Below are 15663 nucleotides of genomic sequence, written 5' to 3' on the forward strand. Positions count from 1 at the left end.
AGCAAGAACACAGATGTTTATTTCTTTTCCAATAAAGACACTGGACAGATACACAGCGCTTGTTTACAAGACAGATATCATACTAGTTCAAAAGATTTCTGAGACTGTGTGGTCTATAGGTTTCTGCTTTTTATAATGCATAACGCCCCCTTGTGGTAGATAAGAGTCCTGAAGTATCTGCTCTTCACTTGTAATGAAGATTTATTGCTTTCTGAAGCTTCCAGTGACTCGACATCTGTGAATCTGCAAAATGTCAGGCTTACGTAAGATGATGTATATTGTACAGAAATGTTTTGCTGATGACATGCACATACTGTAGGCATGTTGATTCGGTCAGGCTTCTCCATATGGCTTTCATTAGGGCTGAATCCTCAGCTAGGAGGAGCTGAAAGAGTGAGATTTGCTTATGAAGACTACCCAATATAGCATGTGTAGTTTCAGCATGTGCAATTTCAGACGCAGTCCAAGTAGGGAAGTCGTAATTGCGACTTCAGGGGTGTTCAAATGAGTAAAACACGAGCATCAGGTGTGTTTTGTGCATGCAACTTGGCTAGTTGAAACCAAAGATATACATTATAAAGGCTAGATGTCTTACGGCGGAGTCTCTAACGTCATCACCGGCGGCCATCTTGTCACAGGCAAGCTTTCTGGCGGATTTCTGGTGATCTGAACACAAATACTCTTATCTCGCTGACATCTTGACGGATTTACAAATGGTTTAGTTTCTTACAAACATTATTAACGTGGCTATAATTATGAATAATTTTTCATAAGTATGCAGTGTCATAACTACATCTCGGACGTTTATAACAAACCAAACAGTTTGAAAATCGGTAGAAAATCGAGCAAGTTATGGTTATTTAAAAAGTGCAAGCACCATGAAAACAATGTTAGGAGTGACAAAATGGCCGCCAGGTGCGGACATCGACCTCCATTGGCGAGACATCTAGCCTTTATTATGTATATCTATGGTTGAAACTTCATTTCGATAAATTTACCATCATTTTCTCGCGTTCACGCCCTAAACTCGGGCTCAAAGAAAGTCACTTTGCGGTGGAGTTCATATGCATTCAACTAATAAACATTTATAATAAATAAAGCTTTAATAACTACTAAAGATGCAGTCATTCTTCTCAAAACATTTACGAAAAAGTGTGTTTTTATTTGTTTATTTGACAAGCAGCAGAATCATGTTTGTCACCTCATATTTTTAATATTTTGAAAGTAAATGCAATTATCAGTATACCAGTTTTATTACAATATTTCTTTTACTTTGATACATTAAAAAAAGAATACACACAACAACTGCAACGTGAGAAAAGAAAGCGTGGTTGTTTTTTTCCGGCCGTTTCTCAAACAATTTTGCTCTATGTGATGCGTTTCATTTGCTCGCTTTCTCTTGTACGATTACGTCTAAAAATGTATGATCCTCTTACACTCGAGTAACTATAGGCATTCCTCTTTTTTCGTAGACGCACTGGGCGTGGCACTGGTGATGTAAACAGCATAAAATCAGAAGGAGGAGGGGCGGGGTTTGGGGAGACGGTGCTTTTGATGACTGTCCAGCTACTCGGAGGCCCTTTTTTAACAAAGATGGAGGCACAGAGTCCCGATTCAATCCGATGGATGAGGGCCGGAGCCAGCCAGAGCCGAAAATAAAAGACATGTTTACCGTTCACGCTTTACGGCGTTTATTTTCTTTCGTTAAATTAATATGGTTTTATGCGACATAGCTGTATTCATCCGCAGAGCTCTGGCTTCGCTCGATGTACTGCTTGTCGATAAGAACCTCAATGCACTTCTTGATCATGCTGATACTCGGGCTGAATCTCGCTTTGGATTGGTTGATTACCTGAAAGAATAAACACACACAGACAAAATTAGGATGCTTGTATATTGTATGTACATAGAGTGTAATTCAAACATTCACAATTACTACATTTACCGACATTATAAAATGGACCGTTCCAGTCCTGGATGCTGATTGGTCAATACAAAGTTTCAGACATGACAACAACAACAAAAAAAGTCTTCCGCTCTGGAAGTCAAAGGCAGCCCATAGAACCGTATGATTTAAAAGTTATGAAATTTGGCACACAGGTAGAGGACAGTCTGAACATTCACCAAAGCAAATTTGAAGTCTCTAACTCAATCCCTCTAGCGCCACCTACTGTCCAAAGTTTGACTTGCGTTTGTGCTAATAACTTTTGAACCGTAAGGGCTAGAAACTAAATATTTTTTTCCTCGAGACGATTCGATTGTACCATTTAATCCAATCATGAAAATTTAACCAAATTCAACGAAATGCCCGCCCAAATGGACGTAAGGCTATATCTCCGCAATGCTTTAGCACAGTTTCTGCACAGTGCCACCTATGGGTCCGGAGATACAAAAACTAATATTTTTGCTTATAACTTCAATAAACATCATAAAAGTGGTCTCTTTAAATTTGGTGCAGCATGCCAAGTCGAACAATACCAATTTTCCCATAACAGCCGTTTTGAATTTTGTCAAAAAACTGCTATATTTTACAAACGCAATGGCAGTATGTGACTTATGCTGCGTTCACACCAAACGCGAATAGAGCGTCAAAATCGCGTCTGGTTGGACGCTTGAACGTTTTGAATCCATTCGAGTGCCAACAGCGAATTGGACGCGCATATAAATCGAGCGTTTGAAGCGAAATAGACGCGCGTTCAAGGCGCTCCAGGAGAAATATGTCATAAAACACCACTCTGCCTCTTTTCATTTTCATTAAAAATATATATTAAACATTTAAGGAACATTGAAGAAAAATTTGAAAATAGGCTCATTTTACAAGTCCCCTAGAGTTAAATAGTTGAGTTTTACCGTTTTTGAATCCATTCTGCCGATCTTTGTATCTGGCGGTAGCACTTTTAGCATAGCTTAGCATACATCATTGATTCTGATCAGTCCATTAGCATCTCATTCAAAAAATGACCAAAGACACTTTCAATATTTTTCCTATTTAAAACTTGACTCTTCTACAGTTACATCGTGTGCTAAGACCAACTGAAAAAGAAAAGTTGCGATTTTCTACACCTATATGGCTAGGAACTACCTTCTCATTCCTGCGTAATAGTCGCGGATCTTCTTGGCCGTACCATGGCTGCAGCGGCGCAATGATATTACAGCGCCTGAAAGTAGCCCAGCTAGGTAACTTTCAATGTGACCGGCACTAAGTTCGTTTAGTTGCAGAGAGAGTTTCAGGCTTGCAGCCGACAAATTGTGTTGTGGATTTATCTGTGTGATTAGCCATGGTTCTGTGTGTTGTAAAGGGCTGTGATAGTAAGCCGAAGGTGTAACTACCACCATGTTTCACAGAATACCAACCAATCATTGCGCCATGTTGGCATGACTTGTGTTCTTTGTGCTTTTCCCTGATAATTGCTGCTTGCAGCTATAATTATTTTTATGTTTTTATTATTTTCTCTGGAAAATAAACCCCTGCACACACTTTGTTGTGTTTATTTTTCTATGCGGGATATGTTAAATGTTCTGAATCTGAACATATCCTCACATTCAGATATACACTACATTGCCATAAGTATTGGGACACCCCTCCAAATCATTGAATTCAGGTGTTCAATCCCTTCATGGCCACAGGTGTATAAATCCAGCACTAGGCCTGCAGACGCTTCTACACACATTAGTGAGAGAATGTGTCGCTCTCAGGAGCTCAGAGAACTGGTACTGTGATCAGTTTCCATCTGTGCAATTTCCTCACTACTAAATATTCCACGCTCAACTGTTAGTGCTGTTATAACAAAGAAGAAGCAATCGAGAACAACAGCAACTCAGCCACGAAGTGGTAGGTCACGTAAAATCACAGAGCGGGGTCAGCGCATGCTGAGGGTCACAGTGGGCAGAAATCACCAACTTATAACTACAGATTTAACAATAGCTCCAAACTTCATGTGGCCTTCAGATGAGCTCAAGAACAGTGTGTAGAGCTTCATGGAATGGGTTTCCATGGCCAAGCAGCTCATCCAAGCCTTACATCACCAAGTGCAATGCAAAGCGTGGGATGCAGTGGGGTAAAACCAATCACGCTTCTCTGTCTGGGTTTGGCGGTTGCCAGGAGAACGGGACTTGCCTGGCTGCATTGTGCCATGTGTAAAGTTTGGTGGAGGGGGGATTATGGTGTGGGGTTGTTTTTCAGGGGTTGGGCTTGGCCTCTTAGTTCCAGTGAAAGGAACTCTTAATGCTTCACCAAGACATTTTGGACAATTTCATGCTCCCAACTTTGTGGGAACAGTTTGGGGACGGCCCCTGTCCCAACATGTCCATAAAGACATGAGGAGCGAGTTTGGTGTGGAGGAACTTGAGTCCTGACCTCGACCCGATATAACAGCTTTGGGATAAATTAGAGCGGAGACTGAGAGCCAGGCCTTCTCGTCCAACATCAGTGCCTGACCTCACACATGCACTTCTAGAAGAATCCCCATAAACACACTCCTAAACCTTGAGGAAAGCCTTCCCAGAAGAGCTGAAGCTGTTAGAGCTGCAAAGGGTGGGCCGACTCCATATTAAACCCTACGGATTAAGAATGGGATGGCATTAAAGTTCATTATAAAGTTGGCAATATAGTGTATGTTCTTTCAAAGTCTGATTATAAACTTATCTCTGGTTACAAGAATGTTCTTGGGAACTGATAAGAAGCGTCTTGTCATGATGAATGACCCAGAAACTGAGGATTTGATCTTTTTAGCAAAGCTTGTGTACAGATTAAAGTTGCAGACTTTATTGAAATCCATATTTCCTACGAGATAAAGCAGACCTGCCAGTGTCCTTGATACGTCCAGCTAATAAAGCAACACACTGAAGATTGAGCGCTGCCATTGTTATGAGCAGCTGCATTATTACACTACAGGAAGAAACTGACAGCCCATAATCAAATCCATTTCCTAGCGTTTTCCCTGTGTTTTTCCTTTCCTTTCATAAACAGTAAACAGCTGAATTAAAGCAATATTGGTTGATCAGAATATAAGTGGAATATTAAAATGTTAAGTACAGATTTCATAACTACAACTTATTAAGTTTTTGTCCCCATGAGTTTGTAATATGATAACATATGAATACAATTCATGTCAGCAGCTGTAGCTCGGCCTTGCCATTTACAATAAACAGATGTTCCCCATATTCTTCAAAAACGTGTTTCCACAACATTATTGGCTGCAGATATTGACAATACGGATTAAACCAGAAGAAATATTCCATGTATGGACATTTGCTATCAAAGCTGATCATCATTACTCCAGTCTTCAGTGTCACATGATCCTTCAGATGATGATTTGCTGCTCAGGAAACATTTATGATTATTATCAATGTTGAAATCAGTTTTTGCCGCTTAACATTTTTATGGAAGCTGTGGTAAACATTTTTCCAGGAAGAATAAGAATATTGTAATATTTTAAAGTCTTTTGATTTAATGCGTCCTTACTGAATACAATTTTGAACATCAGTGTAAAATGTAGAATAAACATTATGGTAGTGTTTGGTTTTCTAAATTAAATGTATGCTAATTTGGATCAAATCAGGATGTTTTTCAGTCCTGAATGAGAATTTGGGGTGTAAATGTGCTCAATTACCATGAAAATCAATAACAGATCTTACTGGTTTCAGGCTTCATTTTCTTTATGAAAAATACAATTATTATATCCTTTTCATTTGATTTTGAGGTGAAACATGAATCTTATTTGTAATTTTTTTTACAGAACCTCCTGTTCAATGCAAACAGGTTATGATCTATTATACCATTCCCTCTACGGTCCCTGTTCAAAAGAGACAAACAATGTGCAGCTTACCTCTGGACACGAGAAACAAACAGTGTGAGTTTAGTGCTGTGTGTGTCTGTGTGAGTGTATCTGTGTGTGTGATGTGTGTGTGTGTGTGTGTGTGTGTGTGTGTGTGTGTGTGTGTGTGTGTGTGTGTGTGTGTGTGTGTGTGTGTGTGTGTGTGTGTGTGTGTGTGTCTGTGTGAGTGTATCTGTGTGTGTGATGTATGTGTGTGTGTCTGTGTGAGTGTATCTGAGTGTGTGATGTATGTGTGTATGTGTGTGTGTGTGTGTGTGTGTGTGTGTGTGTGTGTGTGTCTGTGTGAGTGTATCTGTGTGTGTGATGTATGTGTGTGTGTCTGTGTGAGTGTATCTGAGTGTGTGATGTATGTGTGTGTGTGTGTGTGTGTGTGTGTGTGTGTGTGTGTGTGTCTGTGTGTCTGTGTGTCTGTGTGTGTGATGTAGGTGTGTGTGTCTGTGTGAGTGTATCTGTCTGTGATGTATGTGTGTGTGTGTGTGTGTGTGTGTGTGTGTGTGTGTGTGTGTGTGTGTGTGTGTGTGTGTGTGTGTGTGTGTGTGTGTGTGTGTGTGTGTGTGTGTGTGTGTGTGTGTGTGTGTATCTGTGTCTGTGATGTATGTGAGTGTGTCTGTGTCTGTGATGTATGTGTGTGTGTGTGTGTGTGTGTGTGTGCGTGTGTGAGAGAGTGTGTCTGTATCTGTGTCTCTGTGTGTGTGTGTGTGTGTGTGTGTGTGTGTGTGTCTGTATCTGTGTCTCTGTGTGTGTGTGTGTGTGTGTGAGTGTCTCTGTGTAAGTGTGCATGTCAGTGCAAGTGTGTGTATCTGTGTGTGTTTATTTGAGCGTCTGTGTGTGTGTGTGTGTGTGTATGAGTGTGTCTGAGTGAGTGTGTGTGTATGTGTGCGTGTCGGTGCAAGTGTGTGTGTGCGTGTCGGTGCGATTGTGTGTGTGTGTGTGTGTGTTTGTGTATCTGTGTGTGTGTGTCAGTGCAAGTGTGTGTGTCCGTGTGTGTTTATGTGTGTGTGTGTGTGTGTGTGTGTGTTTATGTGAGTGTCTGTGTGTGTGTGTGTGTGTGTGTGTGTGTGTGTGTGTGTGTGTGTGTGTGTGTGTGTGTGTATGTATGCATGTATGTGTGTGTGTGTCTGTCTGTTTGTGCATGTGTGCGTGTCTATGCGATTGTGTGTGTGTGTGTGTTTGTGTGTGTGTGTGTGTGCGCGCATAATAAAAACAGTACACATTACAGGTGTTGTGTAACAGCCTGTGTTGGCGGGCGATCGCTCTTCAGGCGTGTTCTGACAGAAGTCTATGACAACGTCTCTCATTCCTGACATTTCACATGCTCTTATCTGCATCTGCAGTCCGACCTCAGCGTCAGGAACCACACACACCTTCAGCGCTTCTCCCAAGCCACAAGTGAGGATTATACACTCAAACACTCGACTTCAGCAGAATACATGTCATCTCACCTCCTGTATGAGGGCGTTGTGTCTCAAGACTTTCCTGGCTTTCATAATCCTCACTATAGCAGCCTGTAAATACATTTTCCTGTCTTCATCCACGGCACTCCTCGTCTGTTCCAGTTCCTGCCACACAGAGGACGCAACACGGTTTATAAGACTAGATTTGGTCACCTCAGAAGAGGTCAAAAGGTCATGGAAAGAGCAGAAGAGTGCAGACTAAGGATACTCAGATCAAAGGCCATGTTTATCTCTTAGTGCTGTAGATGTTGTTTACTGAGTGAAAATAGTAGTGCTGGGAATCGATTAAAAAAATTAACTAATTAATCAAATTTTTTCTGTAATTAATCGCGAGTTTTTAATATTTTAAGTTGTTAATATTTTAAGTTGTTAATATTTTGATATTGTAATAATTTCAGTTACTCTCCAAATTAATGCAGAAACAATTTATTGACAGCATATTTTAAATATGTGTTGTATATGTTTTTATGAATGAAGGCCAGTATCACTGATGTCTCTATGAAACATTAATGACGTTACATTACAGTTTAACTGAAAGCTCCCAATTTCAACATTTATTAGGCTTTATAAAAACAACTTTTAATTTAAGTGAACTTAAAACAATCTTTACATAAACCCATTATAATAAATGTTATTTTTTACCTGTGCCTTCCCTGTTAGACATATACAGAAATGTAATCGTTATCAAACAGCTTTCTTAACTGCATAAATAATAAATGAAATATAGATTAATCCTCATTAAAGCTACAATTGTCTCTGTTCCCGCTGTTCTGTGATGAACATTAATGACAGGCATCATCAGTGCTACTGTCACTTTAAGAACAGCCGCGCATCTCATTTCCTCACAACTCTTTAAGTTCATTTAAGACGTTATTCGACTAATTTAAGACTCCTAATATGAGAATACTCAAAATTCTCTGTGTTGTTGTTATTGTTTGTTCAAGAGCAAAAGAGAACTGGATGTGAGCAGGAGACTGACGCGAATCTGTCTGTGCGTCGAGTGTGTGTGTGTGTGTCATGTGTGTCATTAGCTGACATGAGACGCACCCACACAGACAGGACACACACACACACACACACACACACACACATACAGGACATTGACATACAGCGCATTTTCGTGTCTTATCGTGCTTGAAAGCATTTACATGAATAGGAGTGAAAATGGATATAAAAATGGATATAAAAACGGACGCTGCATTATTTGCATTAAATATTTTTAAAGCGTTAAGCTGAAAAAATTAATCGCCCGTGTTAACGCGTTAATTTGCCCAGCCCTTGAAAATAGTGATATATTCTATTCACACCACGTAAAAGTAGTAGTTCTTTACAATATAAATAGTAATTAGATGCTATTTATACTTTATTTTGACAGATACATACTATTTACATCTCAATATTAATAGGACAATAAAAGCCCTCCCTAGACGACCCCTAACCCTACCCAATACATTTCATTAGGCACTTTATTTTCACTTTTAGAACATTTTCTTAATCTTTATTGAAAGTAAATGCCTTTCCAAAGTGATATGTGATGGGGAAAAGGGAGAAGAGCGAACTCTGCAAAAGGCGGATTCGAACCCGGGTCGGGAATTCAGACAATATATAACAAGATGAACGTGTGACATCTGCTCAATATGAGGCTCAGTACCTGTGGTGTGTCCTTCTGCATTGACGTCGTGATCTTGAACTTTGTTCTTTTACTGGTGAAACTCATAATTAGGGAAAAAGTGGATTCGGCCTCAATTTCCTCCTGGAGGGGAAGAGAAAGTGGGAGTTTAGTTATAATCAATCAATTCACAGTTTCATTCAAGTGCCCCTGTTATGCTTTATTGGATATGACCTTTCATGCAGTGTGTGATGCAGCGGTTTGTGAATGTGCAGATAAATGGAGTTATTTTCTCCCAAAAGAAAGAAGCGATTCTGAACACATTTGCATAATGCCAGTCTTCATTGGCTGCCGGTGAACAACGTCTACTTTGACCCTCGAGCGCTGTAGCTGGAGTTTGGATTGTGTTGTTCATGTTGAGAAGACGCAGTTTACTGTGCTGCAAAAGCAAATCCACTTCCAAAGGATGAGGACGCAAAATGACAGTAAAGCCGAAGCCATCACACAAGTGCTGAGGAAGATCTGGAGCTGAAATTCAGATATGGTCATTTAGCCGACCAATCACAACAGACTGGGCCATCTGACCAATCAGAGCAGAGTAGACCAATCACAACAGACTGGGCCATCTGACCAATCAGAGCAGAGTAGACCAATCACAACAGACTGGGCCATCTGACCAATCAGAGCAGAGCAGGCTCTCTGGAAACGAAGCATTTAGAAAGACCTGATCCTTTATCAAGCCCAGTTTCAGACACTGTGAGAAAAGAGCTGACTCTGCAGTGTATATTAGGAGTAAATTCAAGTGTTTCTTGACCTTGGATGCATGTAAACCTGTCGTAGGAGACTCAAACTAAATTAGGAACCTTTAAAATAGCATAACAGGGGCACTTAAAAAAAAAAAATCAAGCAATCAACTAGAAATAAAAGCATTTGTATGAGCAGCTGTGCTTGCCTTCTGAGAGTCGTGGTTGATCATCTTGACGTCCAGCAGAGATTTAATAGTCTTCTGGAGCTCCTTCTCGTTCATCTGCGTGCTGTCCTGCAGTTCTTTGTAGCTCACAGTCTCGCTGTTATTGAACGCCAGCAGCACCGCCATCTGATAGGTGGTCACCACGGCCACATACGGCTTGGACAGATAATTCATCTTTACCTCACCTGAGAGAAACAAGTTGGTTGAGAACCACTATACACAAATACTATGCAGGGCTCAACGTAAAAAAAAATTCCCACTGGCCCCTTCTATATTTTTATTGGCCCTGAAAGAAATATAAGGAAAACTTTTCCATTAAGCTGTATGTATTGTATACATTAGGATTAATCAATACAGCAAATAGATTACACGAATTAAGAGCTAGAGAGCCCCTGGAGACATGCAAAAATAACCAAATTATCATTGTAACTATGAATTTTTTATTGCAGTATATATATATATATATTTTTGTCCAACCAACAGTCATATCCAATTATATGCAAGTTATTGTTATATATGACCAGTGTTGGGGAAAGTTACTTTGAAAAGTAATGCATTACAATATTGCGTTACTCCCTTAAAAAGTAACTAATTGAGTTACTTAGTTACTTTTTAAGAAAAGTAATGCGTTACGTTACTTTTGCTTTACTTTTCCTCACCTGGGATGGGCTTGCTTTTTTATTTTGTTTTTTAATAGCAAAAAAAGTCATTTTTTGTGCAAATGTAAAGACCTCTTCATACCAAAATTGAAATAATAGGCCTCAGGCTGAGGTAAAAATGTGCTGCCATTCTGGATAATGGAAGAATAGGACGCAGGAGAAAAACGTTTTACTAATAAAAACAAAAATCTAGTTATTTTTGCTCATGGCTTAACTGAATCATCAAAGGTCAGCAGCACGACATTGGTCAATAAAGGTAGATTAAATGCATAAAAATATTAGTTTTATTTAACATTTATATATTTGAGGTTTGCATAGTTCTCTGATTTTGCATTTGACTGATTTTATTCATTTTGAGGAGTACAGAATCTTCATTGTGATAGTGAGATAAATGAATGCTCACATTTAGTCTAGACCTACAATAACACACACACACACACATACGCCACTGCACTTACTCTCACTTTTCTCAACATGGGGGCAGGAGAGCTGTCAGTCAAATAAATGTGAAAAAGTAACTCCGATATTTTGTTGTAAATTTGAAAAGTAATGCGTTACTTTACTAGTTACTTGAAAAAGTAATATTATTACGTAACTCAAGTTGTAATGCGTTATCCCCAACACTGTACATGACAAAGAAAAGCATAAGAAAAATAAATATAAAAATGTATATAAACTATTTAATTTCTGCAACACAGCCCTCCCACAGCTCTCTATAAATAACATAGAGAAACATATACATATACATATACATATACATATATATATACATATATATATATACACACATATATATATATATATATATATATATATATATATATATATATATATATATATATATATATATATATATATATATATACACACATATATATATATATATATATATATATATATATATACATATATATATATATATATATATATATATATATATATATACATATATATATATATATATATATATATATATATATATATATATATATATATATATATATATATATATATATATATATATATATATATATATATATATATATATATATATATATATATATATATATATATATATATATACATATATACATATATATATATATATATATATATATATATATATATACACATACATTATATATATATATATATATATATATATATATATATATATATATATATACATACATTATATATATATATATATATATATATATATATATATATATATATATAAACAAAAGATAAACAATTAACAAAGATACACATTATATAAGATATTTTTGGCTTCATTTAGCTGTAGTCACGTGACATAGGTGTTTTGAATCACGCTTCGGATCGTTCGACTCGAAACATCTGCGCTTCGGAACTACAGTTTTGCGTCAGCCATCCCTGACTTGCACATGAAACCGAAAGTATAATTTACTCGTCTCGTCTCGTTCTGTTTCGGAGCGCGCGCTGCCTTTGGAATGACACCCAAATTCACTCATGACACAAGTCAAGCACTCACACTTTGGATCTATCATTTATGAGCAAAGTTACGGTGATATATTCGCTAGCTAGTTGAGTAACTTACCTTCGACAACCTTCGAAAGGTTAGTTCACCCAAAAATGAAATTCTGTCATTAATTACTCACCCTCATGTCGTTCGACACCCGTCAGACCTCCGTTCATCTTCAGACACAAATGAAGATATTTTAGTGTAAATCTGATGGCTCTGAAAGGCCTCCATTGGCACAATGCACAGTTCACTCTCAAGACCCTTAAAAGACACTAAAGACGTCGTTACAAAGTCCATCTCACTACAGCGGTTCTAAAATAACTTCATGAATCGGCGAGAATAGTTTTTGTGTGCAAAAAAACCCTAAATGATGACTTGTATAGTGATGACGATTTCAAAACACGGCATCATGAAGCTTCGAAGCGTTATGAATCAGTGAGTCGAATGATGATTCGGATCGCGTGTCAAACTGCTGAAATTTGGCGATCCAAACTGCTGAATCGACTCACTGATTCATAACGCTTCGAAGCTTCATGATGCCGTGTTTTGAAATCGTCATCACTATATAAGTCATTATTTAGGGTTTTTTTGCGCACAAAAACTATTCTCGTCACTCCATAAAGTTATTGTAGAACCACTGTAGTGAGATGGACTTTGTAACGACGTCTTTAGTGTCTTTAAGGGTCTTGAGAGTGAACCGTGCCATTGTGCCAATGGAGGCCTTTCAGAGCCATCAGATTTACACTAAAATATCTTCATTTGTGTTCTGAAGATGAACGGAGGTCTGACGGGTGTCGAACGACATGAGGGGAAGTAATTAATGACAGAATTTTCCTTTTTGGGTGAACTAACCCTTTAATATAAATAATAATACATCTCGATTTGTTTAACTTGTTTTGGTCACCACATATTTTCCATATTTCAATGCGTGTTATTTCATAAACTTTACTATTATTTTGAAATGTTCTAAAAATGTAAAATGTGGCCAATAGTAATAATAATGAGTAAGTATGTCTGGGACCATACGTGAGGGCTAAAGGTTTGTTCAAATACTCTCAAATCGCTCAATGTTATGAGTACTAGAAGTGAGACTGTATTTTGCTCGTCCTGCGGTGTTACCGGATTACTCAGGATATTTTGTCACAGCTCAGTGTGATAATCTGACTCTTGCTGCTGAACTGTGCCGGGGATTTGCTGTGGTTGTGTAGAAATACCAGGTGCGGCTAATCCGGCTTCCACAGCACCAGCCAACAAACACTAGCTCTAGCCCCCTACACCCTCAATCCCTACTCCCTACATTACTCCACTTGAAGCAGTGAATGAACACGAGTGAATTCGGGCACTGGGTGTTCCGCTTTAGCATAGTTTGTGCTTGTGGTTTAATAAGCTTTTGTAACTTTCCAAACTGGCAGCTCCAGTAGTAATGAAAGATTTATCTTGAACTCTGCCATGGAAACCGCCATTACACAATTTAATAATCAATTAAAAAGGAATTAATTCGGCACAACCCTCACAGTGCATTATTGGGTATTCTCTAGCAAGCTGTTGAGTGTACATCGGCTGTACACTCGTTATTGCGGTGCATTGTGGGATCGAATGAGTGCACTCAATAACATCCACTATGGTTTCGGACACCACTACAAATGGCTGTCCTCTCAAATAGTGACCTATTTAAGGGTATAGAGGACGATTTTGTTTTCATTTCTAGAGACACGTGTCATAATCTGAAAACCACGCCCACCAGGGGGGAAACAATCAAACCGTCTCCATTGACTTTGTATTGCATAAAGCGCCTCCTTGTCATTTCTGACTTATAACAAAAAACAGAACATGAAAGCTGATATGTGTCAAGGTGTACAGCAAACAAGCTAAACAACCCCAGAACCAAAAACCCAGGGCCCGTATTCATAAAGAATCTTAATGCAAAGAGTAGCTCCTAGTGACAAAATTCTTAGAAATGTAGGCGTTTACTCTTAAAATTAACAAAAAAATCCTAGTAAAGAAAAAAGTAATTCAGAAAGCATCTTAACCCTTAAAAGAGGTCTTAAGGTCAAATTTGTTAGGAGCACGGACGAGGACTTTTAAGAGGCTTAAAGGATTAGTTCACTTGTAAATAAACTTTTGCTGATAATTTACTCACGCCCATGTCATCCAAGATGTCCATGTCTTTCTTTCTGCAGTCGAAAAGAAATTAAGGTTTTGGATGAAAACAGTCCAGGGTTTTTCTCCATATAATGGACTTAAATGGGCTCCAAACGGTTCAAGGTCCAAATGACAGTTTCAGTGCAGCTTCAAAGGGCTTTAAACGATACCAAACGATGAATAAGGGTCTTATCTAGTCAAATGATCAGTTTCTGCGAGAAACCGAGCAGTATTTATGCTATTATTTTACCTCTTAACAGAGGAACGTGATCAACTCTGAGCTCAGCCATAACTTCCAGAGAGTGAGGTCAAATTAGATCGTGGTCATAGATGTTTACGTAGATGCCTCATTAGCGACTGCATTGATCAGTAGAATGAGGTATCTACTATTGATATATCTATAACCACGATCTAATTTGACCTCACTTAGCGGAAGTTATGGCTGAGCTCAGAGATGATCACGTTCCTCTGTTAAGAGGTAAAATAATAGCATAAATACTGCTCGGTTTCTCGCAGAAACTGATGGTTTGACTAGATAAGACCCTTATTCATCGTTTGGTATCGTTTAAAGCCCTTTGTAGCTGCACTGAAACTGTCATTTGGACCTTGAACCGTTTGGAGCCCATTGAAGTCCATTATATGGAGAAAAACATTGGACTGTTTTCATCCAAAACCTTAATTTCTTTTTGACTGCAGAAAGAAAGACATGGACATCTTGGATGACATGGGGGTGAGTAAAATATCAGCAAACGTTTATTTAAAAGTGAACTAATCCTTTACGAGTTTCTTTAGCAGCGGAGAAAATGGCAGAAAGACGAAGAGGGAGAAGAAATGTGTTGCAGACGATGGATGACAGTGACTTAATAAGACCTATAGATTAGATCGTGCAGGAATCATGTTTGTTGCATTAAACAATAATAAACCCAACTTTCAAACCACCAATTAAATAGACATGCCAGCAATCAGTGTAATTGGAAAGAGTGGAACAATGTTTATAGTTCTAAGCCAATCAAATATCTCATAGAAAATTAACGGCATGGTAAATAGTAAAAGGATTTATATACAAATATATAATGTGTGTGTGAGTGAGAGAGAACGGTCAAATAGGACAATTTGCGTTTGTAATTTCTAAGTGAAGGCTCAGAATAGACCCTATACTTAAAAGCGCTCTTTTTTTCCCCTTTTTGGACAACCAACCAATCACAGTCTTCAAAAGACGGTGTCATCCGTAGCAACGGGGTCAGCCCCGCCTCTTCACTAAGATAAAAGTTTGTGTATTTTCCTTGCTCAGAGTTGCTCTCAGATCGGTCCCGAATAGCTCTTAAGTAGTGATGCACCGAAATGAAAATTCTGGGCCGAAACCGAAAATTAAGGATGCACCTGGCCGAAAACCGAAACTGAAGCCGAAAATGGCTTCTTTTTATATATATATATATATACATATATATATATATATATATATATATATATATATATATATATATATAT

At 38.2% G+C, this 15663-nt stretch overlaps 1 protein-coding gene across 1 annotated transcript in view; it reads right to left on the reverse strand.

Moving 5' to 3' along the window:
* Positions 1-15663, reverse strand: part of cul2 (cullin 2) — a 47785-nt gene continuing 32122 nt past the window's right edge. Inside the window, exons 18-21 of the mRNA XM_079805562.1 lie at positions 9853-10055; positions 8943-9044; positions 7280-7396; positions 1-1852 (exon numbers count right to left, since the gene is read on the reverse strand). Of these exons, the coding sequence (XP_079661688.1) occupies positions 1721-1852; positions 7280-7396; positions 8943-9044; positions 9853-10055 (554 nt within the window). The 3' untranslated portion in view covers positions 1-1720. The remainder of the gene's footprint in view (positions 1853-7279; positions 7397-8942; positions 9045-9852; positions 10056-15663) is intronic.

This window comes from Gobio gobio (assembly GCF_949357685.1).
Source record: "Gobio gobio genome assembly, chromosome: 23".
Classification (NCBI taxonomy): domain Eukaryota; kingdom Metazoa; phylum Chordata; class Actinopteri; order Cypriniformes; family Gobionidae; genus Gobio; species Gobio gobio.